We start from the raw sequence: 21,137 nt of genomic DNA on the forward strand, positions 1-21,137 counted from the left end.
GGAAGCCTAAAAACTGGAATGAAATTTGATGAGATTTTTATACATGTACATGCACAAATTTTATAGCCTAACACTGACTTGAAAAATATACTTAAAGCTTTTAAATTTTAAATTCTCTAGTCAAATTCCAAAGTCTGTTATTCAATATTTAAATGAGATTTGGGGGAAAAGAAGAAGACTCAGTGAACACTGTTGAGTGAGGGCATATATATCTACCAGGTAAGTCTAGCTTAAGATTTCAGCTACCACCTCCTCCCTACTATTCCCCTTTTCTCACCAAGTAGAGAACAGACCAATGATAGGAACATACAGAGACAAAATAAAATACATCTTTCCAATTACTGACATCAAAATATGAAGAACAGAGTTCACAACAGCTTGCACTATATATATTTTCAATTATTTTCACTCTAGTTTATATCCTTACCCTAACAAAAGGCACAAAGACCATTTCTAAGACCTATGTTACTGTCAATTTTCTAGGTCTTATTTCATTTTCAAAGCCCATTTTCTTGTTAATGTCTATAACTTTAGTTCATTAATTCAAATAATATAAAATGGTGCCAAAAGACTAAGAAATAAAGGTTAAAATACAGGTTTTGTTTTCTTAGAATATCCTCCTATGTCCAAAATTGCTTTAAATCCTCACCTAAGGATATGTTTTCATGGCTTTTTAGAGAGGGAGGGGGGGAGAAACAGAATCAGGGAGGGAGGGAGTGAAGGAGAAAAAGGTAGGGAGGGAGAGAAACATCCAGGTAAGAAAGAAATATCTATCAGTTGCCTCCTGTACACTCCCTGGCTGGGGATGGAACCCACAACCTTTCGGTATACAGGACGATGCTCCAACCAACTGAGCCTCGTGGCCAGGGCTTAATAAAAATTTAACTAGAAATAAATGAAATCTTCGTAGGCTAAAGGGAAAAAATTGTTAATGCCAATCTACTTTTAGGATAAATAAATATACTCCTCTGCAACCTTTTTTAAAACACACACAAAACACAAAAATAATTTAATTCCCTAAAAACTGGGATGTGATTAAAGCTGTTAACCTGACAGACTAGGATTTCTATCCTCAGCACCCAGAAGTGCCTGCTCCAAAATTTAGTGAATAAACCAAATAAAACTGTCATATCCATGTGACAAAATATTCTACAGCTCTGAAACACATTTTCTTAACTAGTTTATATTTTAATGTACATAATGAATTTACATAGTTCTATGATGCATAAAAAATATAAAATATATTGACTATGTAGAGTAATACTGTACTTATATTATACAAAAAATACATACTTACTATCCATGTTTTTGTCTGTGTTCCAGTTACAAAGACACATGTTTTAAGAGGACTGTCCCAACATTATTTTCCCCCAAGGCCTATTACTTTTAGGGCAGCTTTTACAGACTACAAGGATTTTTACACATGCATACATTATGTTATAGCAGATAAGCCTTTATTTTCCAGTGCTGAACTATTTTCTCTCATATAGCTACTATTAATATCTTCATTTAAATGGCTCAAATGCAGTATTTATCATACTACAGATAAAAATGAAAAAACTTCAGTGCCATAAAATCGTAGAAATTTTTGCCTTATCTTTAGAAGATTTTACCTCCATACAAACATTAAATTTGCAGGTACATTATGTAAAATTTAATAAATGTAAATTTAAACCTATGTTATATTAATGAAATGACATTCAGTATATATGATTTCATTAGCTTACATTAGATGACTGTAATAGAAAAATCAGAGAATGTCTAACCAAGAACAGTTGACATAATTTTTTAAAACACTTGAACATGAAAATTTTCTGTTCCTGAACAAGTTGGTCAAAAAGTTAGTTGACTTTTTCATTGAAAAATATTACAGAAATAAAAGGTCAGAGTAATATAATTTTGCTATTTTAGCTTCACATTTTTAAATTACCCATTTTAGTTTTATATATACATAGCATTAAAAAATACAAAACAGCTGAAACCGGTTTGGCTCAGTGGATAGAGCGTCAGCCTGCGGAATGAAAGGTCCCAGGTTCGATTCCGGTCAAGGGCATGTACCTTGGTTGCGGGCACATCCCCAGTAGGAGGTGTGCAGGAGGCAGCTGATCGATGTTTCTCTCTCATTGATGTTTCTAACTCTCTATCCCTCTCCTTTCTTCTCTGTAAAATATCAATAAAATATATTTAAAAAAATAAATAAAAAATAAAAAATACAAAACAGAAGCAATTAAACAAGTGTCTACATGATAACAACCCAATGGAGTATTTTTAGTTCTTATACAGTTTGTTCTTCACACTTTTGTTTAAAAGCTTACATGTTTTAAAGAAGATTTAGTAGAAAGCAACAATGCTAGTTTTACTCTTTTCTAGGCACAGAAGGCAAATTATATATATATAGATATATATATAGATAGATAGATAGATATCTATCTATATATACATATATATAAATATTTAAAACAACTTTTCAAAAATACTAAAAGGTGGTAACAAGTATAGAAAATTCTTTCTAAAACACCAATTACTGACAGTGTACCACAGATGATACAATGCTAACTGACAGTTTATTACATACAGGAAGGTATGCTAAGCACCTTACATGCCTTATACCTTATCGACTCCTGTGCCATTAGGATTCATATTTTATAGACAAGAAAACCGAATCTTACAAATAGTCAGTAATTTCCATAAGAGAACAGTCTGTCTTACATCAAAGTACATGTTCTTAACCAATTTATAGTCTTACATCAGGAAAAAAAAAAAAAAACATTTCAAGCAATTTTAAAAGACTATTCAGAAGTCCAAAATAAAAGCATCTTCTAAAAAAAGTAAACTTTACACTTTGAATATAGTAACTGAAATTGGAATCAAATTTTGAAAACATACAGAAAAATTAGAAGGTGTTAATCAAAACTAAGAAATCAATCTTTACATACTACCATGTTTAAAAGCCCTAGCTTGAGGAAAATTCAGCTAAACTAATTCAAAACCTATAAAGCATTGTATGCTCTTTGAATACAACTTTATCCCTAGGTATTTTGTTTGCCATTTCATTTGCAGAAATTCCTACATCTTACGGTAGCGGAAGTAAATTATACAGAATACCAACCAAGGCACCAGCTGCATAAAGCATTGCTTGATCATTAAGAAAATCCTTCTTTGCAGTATGATAGCAACTGTAAGCCAGATCATAATGCTGCACCAAGAAACATAAGTCAGCCATTTTCCTGATTTGAAGCTCTGGTGCTTCTGGTGGATACCTATAAACACAAAATATGGTAAGAAAGTAATTTGTGATTTATGACCCATATACCACTAAGTATTATCAAATGTTTAACAGCTGCTTAACTGCCCAGAACATTGTGAAAACCAATCATGTTTTACAAAAATCCTATCTCCAAGGAAAGAGTGTCATGTCGCAAAGATATCTGGAACTATAGTTATATCTATATTTAAATAATTTATACCCCCATACTGAGAACTGCTCAACAACAGGCAAGCACTTTCTCCATGGTCAAATTATGAAGGAAATAGTTAACTCCAGTTTTATATACAACCAGGAAAAAAATTTAAATCCAAAATGTGCTTTTACTTTACCTTAAAACAGTATCTTATATTAAATAAAATTTTCTAAGTACAGGCTGTCTTAGAATCACAAGACCACAATATCTTAACATAGAAGAATCATTAATGAACACCTAATCTTACAGCACCTTTTTACAAATAGAAAACAGAACCAACGTAAAGTGACTCCCAGTTATTTTCTTTATTTTTAGACATCCAATTACTTAAAGTTGTTTTTTTTAATTAATGGAATTTACCAATAGTCACTGTTCTTACCTACCTGAGTTTGACCAATGTGAAAGGAAGAAAGTGAAAAAAATAGTCATTTTTTTTACAGGCTATCATATAGTCAAACACTAGTCAGAGTTAAACAGGGGGGAAAAAAGATACTATTTCACTCACAGCAATCCAGATGTATTTTTCAGCTCATTAATGCTCTTTTCTGGAACTTTACTGCCACTAAACCATTTTTTAGTTGCAGAAAATAGAGATCGACTCAAACCTTTTCTTGATATAAGCTAAAAGAAAAGATTAAATACGTTGACAAATATAATTTAATATTTTTGCTTTATATACAAAAGAAAAAACTCTAAATAAGTAAAAAGCTTTAATAGTGAGCAAATGTTTATTTTTAACAACACTGATTTTTTTTTTAACTGTTGAATATGCTGAAAAATCCCTATTGAAAATGATTTAGCAGAATTTCATTAGAGATAGTAATGTTACTAAAACCTAATATTGGTCTTTCTTTAAAAAAAAACACATTTTAAATACTTTAAAAAACTTATACTATTATAGTCTCAAGTGTACTATGTACTGCAAATTTTAAAATATTAATCTAAAAAAAAAAAAATCAAATCTTACCTGATCATTTAATTGCCGAATTGTTTTCTCTATATGCGGCAAAAGGCCTCGAAATGTGAATTCTTGTACAAACTGTCGAATTCTATCATGATCAGTGAGGGTTAAGCATGCACCATGAATAATTCCAGGATTTGCTTTCTTTGTTTCATGTAATGAGGAGGCAGATTTTACATGATCTGGGCCATCAATGTTGTTCGAAGGGTCACTAGATGAGTCCAACTGAAGTGGGTGGGCTTTAAAGTTATTTGGTAAGCCATCTGCTGAAAAACAGACCTTTCTTTTACTCTCAGCATGTGACAATATTACTATCATACTGTTAACGAAAAAAAAGAATGTTGGAATCCTTTATTTTTCTGTATATCTTAGACGTCTGTGGTACAATAACATTAATCTTTTCCCCTTTAAAATTACAGGGCTTGGGTTATTACTTGTTACACATAATAGGAATTTTAAAAGTCATGTAAATAAATCAAGATAAAGTTTTTAGATATAAGTAGTTATTTTCAAATTGCAAAACTAAGCAATAAGAAATATAATAAAAAATTGTAAAGCTACTCCTATTACCAAAAATATAATTTAAAATATAAAAAGAAACCCTCAAAATCATGCTAATTTTGGAAATAATTCATGCTGCACATCATAGCTCTCCTTGCTTTCCATAAATTTTTGAGCAATGTAGTAGTCTTATAAAATAAAATTTAAATGTCAAATAAAAACAATCTCAACAAAATCTTCAGAAGAAAAGCTAACCTGTAGATTATCTTTATTATAAATATTTCCCCTATCTTTAATCTATAAAGTTTAGCATGTTTTGACAACAGTGCATATTTTCAATTAAAAAGAGAAATTTACAGAAAGGGTATCAAGACCTTTGACTTCGTTATCTAATCCATCCAATGAAAGCAAGTTACTATCAGAATTCTTATTTGAAGACACAGTACAAGGGCCATCCTCATAGGATTCCTATCAAAACAAAATAAAAAGCATTAGCACTTACCCTTAATCATTTTAAGATAACTCTAAATCCATCAACAAATATGGCTGCTCTGCCTCATTTATTTGCTACAGCAGGACTCTTTTCTTCCAATCCTCCAAATTCTTAACTTTTTCTATGCATCTTTTTCTAGCACTCCAGTCCACACCTACTATATTCTTAAATTTCCTTTCTCATTCAATCTACTACCCTGATAGTTCTGGATTCAAATGATCTCTATCCCAGTCTATCTGTTTATAAGTGATGGATACAAGCCGATATGAATATCTGTATATGCATCTAAGTAAGGAATAACAGCAAAAGAAATGTACTACTAAAGGCAAGCCAGGGGGAAAAGAGATGGCATGGAACCTCCTGGTCATGAACCCAGTGTTAATAGGTTGACATGCATACTGAACATATCAAAATGTTTTAGAAAAATATCCAATGCAATGCTTATTTGAACAAATAAACTAAAAATACTCAGTGTAGTCAATGAGACCAATAAGTTTGAGGTATTATTCCAAATCCTATATAAAATAGAATTTAATAAGGGGAAAGTGATCACGACAAAAAACAGTCTAAACCAGGGGTGGGCAAACTTTTTGACTCGAGGGCCACAATGGGTTCTTAAACTGGACCGGAGGGCCGGAACAAAAGCATGGATGGAGTGTTTGTGTGAACTAATACAAATTCAAAGTAAAGGAGCGGAGGGGAGAGCAAGAGAACCGGATAGAACAGCCGGATCCGGCCCGCGGGCCGTAGTTTGCCCAAGGCTGGTCTAAACCCTTTAAGAAAAATTTGAAAAAAACTTGCTATATTTAGCCTGGAAAAATACAGAAGGGGACATGAACGCCATCCTCCTATATTTTGAAAGTTGTCTCAACAGAAAATTCATACAGTCCTCACAGGACACATGAGTACAAACAAATGGAGAAAATGTTTGGCTGACCCTCACTCAGCTGTTCAGAGATAGAAAGGGTCACGTGGGAAGATAGTGCGTACTGTAACTGAGGTCATTCACAGGTTCAGAGGAAATTAAAGCATTAGAAAACAGGGGTTAGATTCGGGAACCTTTACACTATCCTCCAATCGTGACCCTCTAGGGTTATAAGCTAGAATCGTTGATAATTCTGGTCTTGTGTTAAAAATTCTCAAACTGAACAGTCTCAACATTAGATACTGGGCTCTAAACTGAATATTCCACTACTATTCCTATTTTGAGTGTGGCCTTCGGACCATTTTAAAACACAGAGCCCCTTCACATCTAACTGGTTCTTTTTTTCTCACCTTTCCTCAGCATTATCTTAAAGAAGGTCAGTAATCATCTCAATATTGCAAATATCAGTACAGAACTATATGTGGATCAAAATTTCTATATAGAAAAGTAGGGCAAATAAACAGGTTATTAAATATTTATAGATCAAAAGTTACACAAACTTTATAATTGATATTTTTTAAAATATCACATAGAGAATACAATGTTGTTTAATTATACAAAATAAAAATATTTTCCATTTACTTAAGAAATCCTACTTCTAAACAAAAACCAGTCAACTCTGGATTATCTGAACTAATCTTAGGAACCTGTCATTTGACTATTTACTACCAAGTGGCAGACAATGCTTTAACAGTGTGTTGCCCGGTGGGTGTAGCTCAGTGGACTGCGCGTAGTCCTATGCACCAAGAGGTCACCAGTTAAATTCCAGGTCATGGCACAGGCACGGGCTGCGGATCGATGCCTAACAGGAGTTGTGCAGGAGGAAGCCTATCAATGTTTCTATCTCATCAATATTTCTCACTCTCTCTCCCCTGCATTCCTCTCTCTCTAAAAAAAATCAATAAAAACATATTTTTTTACAAAGTCTGACAGTGTGAAACCGTATACCAACCCATTTCAGACAACAGTTGACATTAGTATGGAACTCTAGATTAAGAAAGTAGATTAGGAAGAATCAGCACTTCCTGAAAACTCCAAGGAAAGGAATCACAGGAGTTATGGGGAAAGCCCACCCACCACCTAAAGAAGGATGAGCCCTAAAAGGTGGCCATAGAAGAGCACGTTAAAAATGAAGGAAGGCAACCCCACAGCACGTGAGTAACAAAGAACTGACGATAAGCATTCATAACGAATTAAATGTACAAGTCAAAAATTCTAGCCAACTTAATTCACTTCTCAATGTGTAATTCACTTCTCATCTTTTCAGGAAAAAAGATCAATTAACATTGATATTATGTACCTGAAAGGAGTAACACAGGAATTATTATTAGTTAAAAATAGCTTTGAACCACTGATTTAAGAGTTCACATGGTGATGAATGAAAGCTAGCCAGATTCCAAAATAAATATTAATTCTATTAGTTAAACTAAGATATAAAAAATTCTACAGGTACAATTATGTCATAAAACTGAAATAGAGCTTTTATAGTTTGCTTCATTGTTGTTTTTTACATATACCTGGTTTTGAATACTATTTTTCTGAAGATACTGACTCCAAGGATCTGGTATCTGTTCATCTGATGCTTGATTAGATGTTCGAGAATTAATTTTAAGTAAATAGCAACCCTGAGTTCCATATTTCTGTTTCATTTCTTCATAAATGGATTCAGCTCTAAATTTAAAAAATGAAAAACGTTTGTGGTAAGTAGGGAGCAGACTTTAGGCAATAAAAGATACTAAAATAATTTTAAAATGATGTAAAAATAATCCTCTAAAAAGGCAGAACAGAAAATTAGAGATAGACTAATTTTCAAATGAAAACAAAGATAATGATCTTAACTGAAATTCATCTAGCTTGGATAAAGCAGGGTTTCCAAAGTGTGTTTCATGGAATAAAATTTTGCAAGCTACTCCTATGTTACTCAAAGAGAGTTCTGGTGGTCAAACTAGTTTGGGGAATTACAGTAAACAGTCAGTTTCGCTGCAGCAAACCATCTCTAAGTCTTCCATTTGTTAATGTGCACTATGAATTTACAAAGAGCAGCAACAGTACTGTAACTCTTTCAACTCTGAGGATTTCAAAAAATATGACTTTGGGAAATTCTATCTTAGAGAACAGACGTTTATCAAAAAAACACAAGTGCTGAAATCGAAAAGTACAGTACCCCACACTTACAAAACATCGTTAGCTGCCAGTTTACCCTTCACTTAGCTGTCTCCAAAGGGACACAGTACAGAAGAGGAGAGACAGAACTCAAGAAGAGCAGCCATAGAATTTATTACATAAAATCATTCCATTTTTCTTGCAAAATTTATAATACTTATATCCATGAGCTGTATATCAGATGTAACAAAAAGCATTTTGATTTCCATACTTTATGTTAACTAAACCTCCTCACTGGTGGGAAATAAAATAATTCAAATGACAAAACAGCCTAAGAAGTAAACAGTATATTCTGAGGAAAAATGAAATTTTGGTACTTAGAGCTAATCTAGTTTAAATAAGGTATTTTTTTTAGTCAATCAGCCATCTGGTGCAAAAACAAAAGTCCTGGAAAACCTTATATATCATGTTCAAATTGCTAATACTATGCAAATGACAAGCCTAGCACACAATTAAATTAAACCATAGTACATACTATAAAATTAAGGTTAGAAAAGTAGTTATAAATTTCTGTAAACACAGATGTAAGGATACATGCATGTACATATACTCAAGTACAATAAACTAAACTTCTGCTCGATTTACCAATGATACTGCTAAACATGTGCATCACTAATCCAGTGGTCGGCAAACTCATGAGTCAACAAAGCCAAATATCAACAGTACAAAGACTGAAATTTCTTTTGAGAGCCAAATTTTTTAAACTTAAACTTCTACCACCACTTCTTCAAAATAGACTCGCCCAGGCTGTGGTATTTTGTGGAAGAGCCACACTCAAGGGGCCAAAGAGCCGCATGTGGCTCGCGAGCCGCAGTTTGCCAACCACTGCACTAATCTAATACCTGAACTACCACTTAAATGCCCTAGAAGATACATAACATATTTAACTGACAGAAACTAATCTTAACCAGTTCAAAATTATTTCTATTCTTTATCCTACATGCTACAGAGTATTTATGATTTCAAAGATTAGTAATCCTCAAAATAATTCTTTGGTTTTATAGAGAAAAATTTATTAAAAAGGTGGCTTGTGCTCAAAATAAGGGCAAGAAATAATTACTCAACTGCGTATTATAAATGTCATTGTGACATCAGAAAAGTGAGAAACAAAGGATTTGATATGCATCTTAAACCAAACGTCAAAGTCAACTCCGCAAGTAAAATTGCTTTTAATGTTATCTTATTTTTTAAGAAATTTTTAAAGATGTTATTCACTTATCTGAAAGATAAAAGGACTACAGCAAATCACTAATAATAAACAGTCAAGGGAACATAAGAAAGAAATGTTTGGATGTTTCTGAGGTTGTGAAAAACATCAAGGCTAAAAATATAAAGTGACAAGAGAGTGAAGAGGGAAAAATGAAGTGCCTATAAGCAACAGCCAGGAAGTGAAAAGTCAGACGAAAACTGGGAAGGAAAAAAGAGAGAAAATGAGAAATAATTTTATATAAAGTAAGAAGTAACACCTTAGACCTATAGGTGTAAAATGGCAAGCACTTGTGTACAATGATTATGCTAACAGAGATTCACAGTGAAAGAAAAGTTTGGGTAAGCATATGAAATTTAACATAAAATGATTCAGCTATTAACTATAGCTCTGAAATAAAAGATATAGTTATATGTTTTCTTTACTCAATTTTTACTTTCTCAGATGAAAAATATACCTAAAATTTAAATAAACCATGTTCAAATTAAAGTCATATCATTTAAAAGAAGAAAATCTCTTAATTAAAAATGGAAAGCTTACCTCTGTTCATCTCCTGCACTTACATCGTGTAAGAGTACATAATATTTAAGTGTATTTGGTATAAACCACTTGGGGTAGGAATAGTCATTATTGTGCTGAATTCGATGCTGCTCTTGTGACAGCTTTCCAAACTGTTCCATCGGTTCTGCTTCACTAGATGATGCTACCAGCATACCTTATAAACCATGTTATTAAGGTAATTATCACTTACCACTCAATGATAAAAATATCCTATTAAAATAAACTTAGGAAGATAATTTCTGAGCCAAAAAAATTGATATCATAGGTTTTCACAGCAAGCACAAAATGTCTCCAACACTTCTAATGTTATTCAAGGTTCTAAATCTTAGAGATTTTTTGTTGACATTGTTAGGTCATTTACATATCAATATGGAAAATAAAAACGGACAATATCAAAATCGTACAACTATCAATATATCCAACCATTCTGCTGAATCTTGCTCCTTCCCATTCCATTTCCCTGCAGTTTTATACTCTATCCTACCACTTAACTTTTCTCTGTAATCACATTTAAAAAACTAAAAAAACCATTAACTGTCAAAGGAGGTTAATAGCTACAAAACAGCTTACTAAAAAACTGAAAAAGTTTTTAAATATGAGCTTTTGCAAAAGCAATTAATTTTGAGGCTATCTTCACAAGCCGTTAACACTGGCAGGCTCCATCTTCTCTTTCTAAAATGGCTCAATTTATTATGCACGCCCTGGCCTGTGCGGCTCAGCTGGCTGAGAGCCATCCCTGCACCCAAAGGCCGATGGCTCGATTCCCGGTCAGGGCACACGCCTGGGTCTCAGTCAACCCCCAGTAGGGGACTCGCAGGAGGCAGCCAATCCATGTGTCTCTCTCACACCGATGTGTCTTTCTCTCTCTCCTTATCCCTTCCTTTCTCTCTAAAATAATTAAAAACATACTATTTTTAAAAAGTTATTGTGCATAAACCACTTGAGTTAGGGGATAAAGAAAAACAATAAGCAATCCCTCAGTATCCTTATTTTATAATCAAAAATTAATGTATTACACCAATCCCTATCTAGGATGCCACTTAACACAACAATAACGAAAACTTCTGAAGCATTATCCATTTTAAAATAATCCAGCCCTAGCTGGTTTGGCTCAGTGGATAGAGCATCGGCCTGCAGACTGAAGGGTCCGGGTTGCATTCTGGTCAAGGGCACATGTCCGGGTTATGGGCTCGGTTCCCATAAGGGGGCGTGCTGGAGGCAGCCATTCAATGATTCTCTCTCACCATTGGTTTTCTATCTCTCTCTCCCTTCCCCTTCCCCTCTGAAATCAATAAAAATATATATTTTTTTAAAAATCCACATTCTCTATATCCTTTCAACAATTTTGCCTTCATATAACTATTTCTGAGATTAGTAACTTTCAAAACATTTGATTTTAAGAGAACAAAAAGGTCAAAGGATACACGCTAAATAGTGGTTCAGAAATTCATGATCTGATGCAGGCATTGACTGAAGAAAGGTCTCTCTGTAAGACTCAAACCATGGAGTAGTAGCTAAAATTAATCATAAACAAAACAGTTAAAATTTCTCAATAGAATCAGTTTACAACAGACAAAATTTCAAGTCCATACTCCTTAAAGGCATAAGTTAGTAATTTCTAGCAATAAACAAGCATTTCACCTGTGCTTTAATATATACATAGGATGTATATATGATAAAGCCATATACACAAATACATTCATATATCAGAGTACATACAGGGGGTGTCCCAAAGAAATGTATACACACTATGAATAATTATAAAGGCAGTACTTATTAAAATACATTTTCATTTCAAAATGTAATAGAATGAGCTGTTAGTGTATACATTTTTTTGGCACACCCTATATATTTGCAAATATAAAACTGATTTATTCCCAAACCTACATAATAATCCCACAATTTATTTACCTATTAATGCTTTAAATATCACCTACATGAGTAAAACAATTTAGAACTGAAGTTCTGTGTTCTTGCCACTAGTCACATTGTTGTAAGTAGCTCCTTTTCATAAATATATCATTTCCGAACACTGCTTCTCACCTGCGAGTGGCTTTAACCTCCAGGAAACATTTAGCAATGTCTGGAGATATTTTGGGTTGTCACAACTGCGAGTGAGAAGGGGGTGCTACTGGCATCAAGGGAAAGAGGAATGATGCAAAACATCCTACAATAAACAGAACAAGCCGAAACCAGTTTGGCTCAGTGGATAGAGCGTCGGCCTGCGGACTGAAGGGTCCCAGGTTCGATTCCGGTCAAGGGCATGTACCTTGGTTGCGGGCACATCCCCAGAAGGAGGTGTGCAGGAGGCAGCTGATCGATGTTTCTCTCTCATCGATGTTACTAGCTCTCTATCCCTCTCCCTTCCTCTCTGTAAAATATCAATAAAATATATTAAAAAATAAATAAATAAACAGAACAAGACAGCCCCCTACTTCAAAGAATTGTATGGCTGAATGTCAATAGTGGCAAGGCTGACAAACACTACTTTGTAATTTAATTACTTGACTATGACAGTAACAAAACCTCTTTACATGGAATTTCAAAGCATATTTACCTTATAATCAAATATAAAAGATAGGTGTTTTCACTTTTTGAATACATGTACTGTATATTAAGCGTTTCTTAAAATACCAAATCCCTCTTGCTCCATGCTAAGCATTTTACATTACAACTATTCTAACATTTTTTTATTTGAACTTAAACTTAGTCACTAGGTTTAAGTAGATTATCTAAATCACAGTATTTCTAAAAGGACACTCTATTCCCAGTTTCTTATGCCAATTACCAAGTCATATGTATTTTTTATTTTCATCTTAATCACTGAAAACAGCAAATAGATTTTCTGTTTAATACTACATTAAATGAGTGGGAAGGTAGAAGAGAAAAAAGCTATTCAGCTTGACCAAATAGCTTATTTCACCTGGTAGCATACATACACAAACATTTAATTCCAACAAATGCCATAAGAGAATAACCCATATATTGTTTAGGAGGGCTATTAGCGTAACAATTTCATGTTCATTGCTATAGAAAAAAGAAACATTCCCAGAAATATTATAATCTATATGAAAAGTGGCAAAAATAATGCCTGACCAGTGTTGCTCAGTGGTTGAGCATCGACCTGTGAACCAAGATTCCTGGTCAGGCCATATGCCTGGGTTGCGGGCTCAGTCCCTAGCTGGAGGCGTGCAGGAAGCACCCGATCGATGATTCTCAACACTGATGTTTCTCTCTCTCTCCCTCTCCCTTACTCTCTGAAATCAATAAAAATATATGTATATTTCAAAATAAAGTTAAATTTTAAAAAAGCAAGTATACACACACACGTTCTTAAATTGAAATAATACTTTCTAAATACTGGTACAGGACACTGGGTACTCACTAAGGATATGAAAAACAAAGGAAAATTTTAAAAATATATATGGCAGAAGAGGGTTTTATCTTTCAAGGTCACATTCACATTGAGAGAGTAAATTTTCCCTTCAGCCTTTTATTTCCTTAAGGAGCTAATTAAGAAGTCCTCCTTCAGTTATTTTACATGCCAATAAATCAAGGGCATCCTACATTTTTTTGTTTTGTTTTTTCAAATGACATTTTTGTAGAAAGTGGAAAACATAATAGTCTTATGTTGCTGTAGAGTAACCCAAAATGTCTTGTTAACAAAAGACTTCAACATTTAGTGACAATTCTCTCCCTTTATAAATTCTCTTATACTCACTTGAGGATGAAATTGGTACTTTGCCCATACCACTTTCCTCCTCTGTGTGTTCTTTCTTTGGAATTTAAAGAACAACCATGTTATCCTACCAGCTTCTCTATGCAGAATGCACTTTGTCTTGGTAAGGAAGGTTCAAGAAGGCAGCGAAGGGCCAGAAAACAACGTGATGGTCTAACTCCCAACCATCCTTCTTCGCTCCCTTTCCAGTGCCAGTGATTTGGGACACGAAGTTATTACTATTCCCAACGAATGTCTAACAAGGGCTACAGCAGTGAATTAAACCTAGAGCAACTTGGGTCCTTATCCTACTGAAACCCAAAGTATTTAATGACCCCAAATCTGCAGGTGAGAAAGACTGAATATCCTAAATGTAAGCATCACCTGTAAATCACGTATTTACCCTTCCTAATCATTCACAAAAGCTGAAAGTGCCAGAAAACACTATCAAACTAAGAAATACTAACATATTACAAATCATGTTGGCACTTATGACTATGCAACTTTAGATAAACAGTAGTAACATACCAAAACTAAATACAGGGTAGAGCAAAAGTAGGTTTACAGCTGTGAGTACACAAAACACAGTTTATTCTTACAGTATTATTTGTTATTTTCTTTGAAATGACAGAGGATTTATTTTTTTATTTTTAAAAATATATTTAGAACATTACATAAATATTCTAAACCTAATATTTAGTTGAGAAAGCAAATTATTATTTTCCATATGAACAACTGTAAACCTACTTTTGCCCCACTCTGTACTAGTATATATTCAGAATAAAAATATCCTAGTAAAGGAAAGGAATTAAATAATTAAATGTAAAATACTTAATTACATAAATGTATAGCCTCAAAATATTTGACATTATACTCTATGATTATCAGAAAATACTGTTTAATACAGAGAATCTTAATATAAAAGCTACAAAAAACTGAAACCATAACTCAAAACTTACGAGCATTTTGCAAATCATGAAAGGTCTTAGATAATATTAAAAACCAAGAAATACTGACCTTATATTTTCACAACACCCATGAGAACTATTCTTGAGGAGACTACTTCTAATCAAGTATTTTCAGAAAAATCAAAGTATTCCAAAGAGATGAGGGTCATGATTACTTATGCCCCATCGTTACATTTCTAAGACACCACAATGGAAGATCTTTTAAAAATAAATTGTCCTCTAGTCAAACTACATTCCTTTTTGTCCTCAGTATATCAGGAAAAAATAGTCATTGCCATTTACTAACTGGATCTAACTGACCCTTGATATTTTACTGTATTTTTAATTCACTTTACAAATTATTTACAGAATAAAGGCACAGAAAAAAAAATAAATAGTAATTTTTTTTGCAGGGCTGTCCAGTAAGTAGTTAGCCACTAGCAACATGTGGCTAGCAAGCACTTGAAATGTGGCTTGTCTGAATTAAGATGTGATCTAGATTTCAAAGGCAGTACAAAAAAAGTAAAATTTCCAATTACATGTTGAAATAATATTTTGTATAGTCTGGATTAAGAAGATATAGTATTAAAGTTAATTTCACCTGTTTTTTTAAAGATTTTTTTAAATTGATTTTTAGAGAGAGAGGAAGGGAGAGGGAGAGAGAGAGAAACATTGATGGTAAGAGTGAAACACTGATCAGCTGCCTCCTGCGCCTCCCAACCAGAGATCGAGCCCACAACCTGGGCATGTGCCCTGACCAGGAATTGAACTGAGAAACCTTGGGTGCATGGGACGATGCCCAACTGAGCCACACTGGCCAGGGCTTCACGTGTTTTTTATATTCTTTATTGTAGCTATAGAACATTAAAAACAATATAAGTGGCTCACAAATTCCTACTGGACAGTACTATTCTAGAATGCTACTGTTACACTGCCCTCATTTCTGATTTGGCTAATTGTAAAAAATTGTGTCTTCCACTGTCAAATGTATTTTCTTTGCCAATATGGACTAAAAATTAAAAGTTCTCAATACTCATCTGCGTTCAAAAGGAAAAAATGAAGGCAAAGGTAATTTCATTTATCTTTGAATATTTGAATGAAATATGTCTTCATTCTTCCTTTGTAACTTCTTGAAAGAAAATGATCTGAGACAACTGTGGAAAGTATCACCTACACAACCCAAAACTTTCAATATGTTTCCAATATGCTTCCTTTTTCCTGACCTATTTTAACATTCAAGAGAAAACCATGAATTAGCAAAAACTAGAAGAAAGCAACTGGTATGAAATGACAGAGATCACAACAAAGAGGAAAGCTACTAGAAGAAACAGGTTATTCTTGGATAGAAAAATTTTTAAAGGCCACCAATAAAATCAATTTTGGTATGAAAAATAGAAAGATGCAATATACTATGGGCAACACAAAATTTAAAACTGAAGGATGATATAATAGTAATGATTTATTTCACTACTGTATCATCTTTCTAGGCAATTTCATCATTCTTGCACTTTCTTAGTTGACAGTAATTGATAATTCACAGGATGATGAAAAATACCTTAAGATATTGGAAAAATAAGTTCTTATATTGCACTAGACATATTTTAAGTAATTGTCATTTTTAAAAGCATTCTTTATGCTTTTTATTCTTACATAAAAATTTAGGAAAAAATATTAAAGAATATTGAAACAATCCTCTAAAATACTGTTTACACATGACTACTCTCCAGAGAAAAAAGTAGGAAAAAACATTCTTCCTTATCAAAACAAGGTGTAACCCAAATTATACTATTCTAAAACAATACCTGGATTTAGAAGACAATGTAAATCAAGAGTAAACAATAAACAATAGATGATAAGATTGATAACGTAAGTTGCACAAGCATCACCAGACTGCCTGTTTTAGAAAAATTAGACAGATGTTAATTGGGACAAATATTTCTTTTAAAAAGTAGCTGAGTAGAAAAAAGATAATAGGCAGGAGTGAGAACAATCTGGAAAACTCAGATCAACATAGAAAATACCTGTATTTAATGAGGATTCTTTCATTTCCATCAATGTGTCTTTCCAATTCCTGTACCAAGGAACACTAGCTTTAACTGACCAATCTGATGAAGAAAACATGGCACTGGTAAGCTAGTCTTATGAGGTAAAGACATAACATGTATTTTTTAAATAGAATGGGTAAAAAGTATGCTGATTCACATTAATGGCAAAAATTAGAAGTATTTTTCCAGACATAGAGAATATCTTATTTGAAATGGATAAAATCACTCATATATCTCTAGAGCAGTGGTTGGCAAACTCATTAGTCAACAGAGACAAATATCAACAGTACAACGATTGAAATTTCTTTTGAGAGCCAAGTTTTTTAAACTTAAACTATATAGGTAGGTATGTTGTTATTAACTTAATTAGGGTACTCCTAAGCTGGCCTTTGCTAAAAACTCAAGGGGCCAAAGAGCCGCAGTTTGCCGACCACTGCTCTAGAGTATCACTGTTATAACGGAATTTTATTTTTAATGCATTCAGTGCTTCGGCGTATCTCATTCCCAGTCTTTAAGACCAACATAGGAGATGTCTTAAAGCAGGAGCAGGGAGAGAAGCTGCAGAGACTGTTTTCTTCTGCGATGTAGCTTATCCAAACCACTGGGGGTTCTTTTTAAAATCTGCCTGGAGGGAATCCGCTATAAAGCAGTGCCTGCACCTGTGCTTAAAGACAAACAGCACTCAATCCTTCTGTAGGTGGAGTGTTAGCAGGGGCCTAAGAATGTAAGTAATTTAACTGGATAAAGTAAATTTTTATACTATTATTTTGCAATCGTCCTTTTATTAATGGATTAATACACAGGACATTTTTTAAAATATATTTTTATTGATTTCAGAGAGGGGGAGAGAGAGAGAGAGAGACATCAAATAATGAGAGAGAATCATTGATCGGCTGCTTCCTGCATGTCCCCCACTGGGGATGGAGCTCAGATCCTGGGCATTTGCCCTGAACCGGGAATTGAACTGTGACCTCCTGGTTCACAGGTCAACACTCAAACACTGAGCCACGCCAAGTCAGCTGTATAGAATAATTTCTCACACCCAAATCATGACCATATTGTTCCTATAAACTATCTACCAAACCACTTTAACACATCATTTAAAAAATAAGCCCACCTCCAGCAGCCAGACATCAGATTTGAGAAACTTACTCTCGAGAAACTAAATGACCCCATATTAAAGAACTATAAGTAATAAAAGCAGGGTAACGTTCAAGCCTATTACAGTCTCACTGCCCAACAGAGAAGACAAGTTCTGCTATGCCCAGTCAGGGTTTTAATGCCTCAATTAGAAATAGAAAATAATGCCAAGGGCTCACCAGACATTTGAGGTAAGATTCCAATATGAAAGAGAGACCAAAACAAACTGAAAAATAATACAAATGAGAGAAAAATCGTAAGAGAAGAAAACTTAACCATTTATTAATATTCTCAGAATTAAGTTACCACAATAGGAAGTAAGAACTACATGCTACAAAAAGAAAAATCAGCCCAGCCGGAGTGGCTCAGTGGTTGAGCGTCGACCTCTGAACAAGGAGGTCACAGGTTCCCGGAGAGGGCACATCCCAGGTTACCCGCTCAATCCCCAGTGGGGGGTGTGCAGGAGGCAGCCAATCAATGATCCTCTCTCCTCATTGATCCTATATCTCTCTATACCTTCCTCTCTGAAATCAATAAAAACGTATTTTTAAAAAATAAAAGAAAAATCGAGAGCAAGGGAATATTAAAATTTCAATAGAAAATAGAAAATAAAGTCAAGAGTATCCCCCAGAAAGTAAAACAAAAAGACCTAAGAGATGGAGATGGACAATATTAGAAGAAAGATGAAAACATCAAAGGAGTAACTCAGGAAGCCCTACATCCAGCTAACAGCAGTCGTTCTGGAAAGAGCAAAGAAAACAAAAAACACAAGAAATTTCTCAGGATTAAAGATTATGCATGACCAGATTATCAAAAGGGCTACACAATACAATGAGTAAAAAAGGAGTTAAATCAGGTCCAACATGAAATTTCAAAATAAATGGAAGAGCTTCTAAAAGTTGAAGGGAATAGGGGGAGACGTATCATAATGGCATAGTTTCTTTACATTACTAGAAGTTACAAGACGTGAAACAATTCTGTGAGGAATTATTTCTAACTTAGAATATATAAAGTAAAGTATATAAGAAATCAAGTATAAAACCATTTTTCAGACATTCATTTCTCAAAAAATGTCCCTTCCCAGCAGAGTTTCTTAGGAAGGTACTTGGAGATGTCCTTCACCAAACCCAGGAAATACGCCCAAAAAGATATGAATGAGAGACTACAGAGAAGGGAAGGGAAGGAAATCCCAGGGATGACAGCTGTGGAGCAGGCCTTGGACAGTAACCAGTCCAAAATGGAGAAGAATGGTGTTTTGCAACTTTTATTTCATTATCTCCCCCATGAGCCTTTTTCTTTCCTAGTCCTTCCCCCCAAAAAATACTTTTAAATAATACCACAGGTTTACCATGTATCCATTTATGTAGCACAGGCCTTTGGAGAGCCACAAACCATTGTGATATCTAGATTTTCTGTCTACCACATCTCTCTCCCACTGAAGGCTATCATTCCCCATGGAGCAGGAGAAAACTTCAGGAAGGAGTCTTTTGATATGGAAAGATAACCATAATATTCTAAACTTGAAATTATCAAGTTAACTTATCTTGCTATAATTAAAATTAGTTAACACCAAAGAAAAATTATGAACACTTAAAACAATATAATTTTACAAATATTTCTATCTATACAAGTATAACCAACTAACTTTGTGACCTAAAACATACCAATTAAGTTCTCTTAGTATGTTTACCACAATCTTTAAAGATGCAATTATTTTAAATAATTTAAATTCTTATAAATTGCACTGACCTAAAAAGATTATTTTATTAGGCTACTGAAATATCCTGATTAGATGATGTACTTTTAATCTTTTCCCTCTAAAAACCTATCCCATGTCCCTCTTTTTCATACTGAGAGTCACACCAAATACTGCTAACTCACTTTACATATTAATGTATCATTTCACCCACCAATCTTATCATGAAAATGTGTATCACTAAAGCACTCAAAAAGTATTAAATGGCCCTGACCAGTTTGGCTCAGTGGATAGAGCGTCTGCCTGTGGACTGAAGGGTCCCAGGTTCGATTCCGGTCGGGGGCATGTACCTTGGTTGCGGGCACATCCCCCAGTGGGGGTGTGCAGGGGGCAGCTGATCGATGTTTCTCTCTCATCAATGTTTCTAGCTCTCTATCCCTCTCCCTTCCTCTCTGTAAAAAATCAATAAAATATATTAAAAAAAAAAAAAAGTATTAAATGTTTACCCATACATTAATTATAGTACTATTTAATTATAGTACTATTTATGTCACAAAAGAATATGTTGTTTTTCATCTACCATTTTTCTTTCATTCAAGAAATATTTATTATATACATGTTCTAGGGCGGCATTATTTTAGGTGCTAGGAGTAAAATAAAGAGCCAAAGTCCATGCCCTCATGGAGCATCTATTAGCTTCACAAGTAGAACTATAAAAACAATTTTATTATGAAAAAATAAAATAAAATCATGTAATTCAGTTTCAATGGCTGCCTACTCATCTATCTATAATAATAAAAGCATAATATGCTAATTATACCGGACGACTTTCCAGACAAAAGCGAGGGAAGCCTGGATCCTGGGTGCCAGAGGGAAGCCGGTGCCAGCAGCCAGGGGAAGGAAGGCCTACTCTTGCACGAATTTCGGGCCTCTAGTTTGATTTTAACTTCCTTAAAAGCAGTAACTGCTATTTTCAACATTGTATTCCAGATCTATCATTCAGTAAGCACTTAAGTGTTTGTTAAATGATTTCTAAGTTCCAGAATTACTTTTTCTAAAAAACAACAATTCCTTTTAAAAATGATAAACCTTATTACATACCACTGATGTTGAGGTCATAGTCTCCTGCCGTAATCACATTAGCTACTAGTCCGTCCGCAGGCTGACTGCCAGAAACAACATCACTCAAAAGTTTCCGAATGGCTCCAGGCTGAGGCGGTTGGGTGATAATGTTGCTTACTGCTATCTTCAAATTTTTTATTATGTGAAGCTGATTATTAGGATCTCTCATATGAACTTTAGGGGAAAGAAAAACATGA

General features: G+C 34.0%; 1 protein-coding gene across 4 annotated transcripts in view; it reads right to left on the minus strand.

Annotated features, from left to right (window-relative positions):
* The window catches only part of TRAPPC8 (trafficking protein particle complex subunit 8), a 70,306-nt gene that overhangs the window by 42,477 nt on the left and 6,692 nt on the right, over positions 1-21,137 (minus strand). For 2 of the 4 annotated variants that reach the window (XM_080685957.1, XM_080685956.1), the window contains exons 2-10: positions 20,920-21,114; positions 16,959-17,042; positions 11,697-11,786; positions 10,252-10,426; positions 7,859-8,012; positions 5,298-5,391; positions 4,429-4,685; positions 3,967-4,082; positions 3,110-3,260 (exon numbers count right to left, since the gene is read on the minus strand). In XM_080685957.1, the coding sequence (XP_080542083.1) occupies positions 3,110-3,260; positions 3,967-4,082; positions 4,429-4,685; positions 5,298-5,391; positions 7,859-8,012; positions 10,252-10,426; positions 11,697-11,786; positions 16,959-17,042; positions 20,920-21,114 (1,316 nt within the window). The remainder of the gene's footprint in view (positions 1-3,109; positions 3,261-3,966; positions 4,083-4,428; positions 4,686-5,297; positions 5,392-7,858; positions 8,013-10,251; positions 10,427-11,696; positions 11,787-16,958; positions 17,043-20,919; positions 21,115-21,137) is intronic. The other 2 variants (XM_080685959.1, XM_080685958.1) reach the window with 1 other exon arrangement.

This window comes from Plecotus auritus, assembly GCF_963455305.1.
Source record: "Plecotus auritus genome assembly, chromosome: 8".
In the NCBI taxonomy this organism is placed as follows: domain Eukaryota; kingdom Metazoa; phylum Chordata; class Mammalia; order Chiroptera; family Vespertilionidae; genus Plecotus; species Plecotus auritus.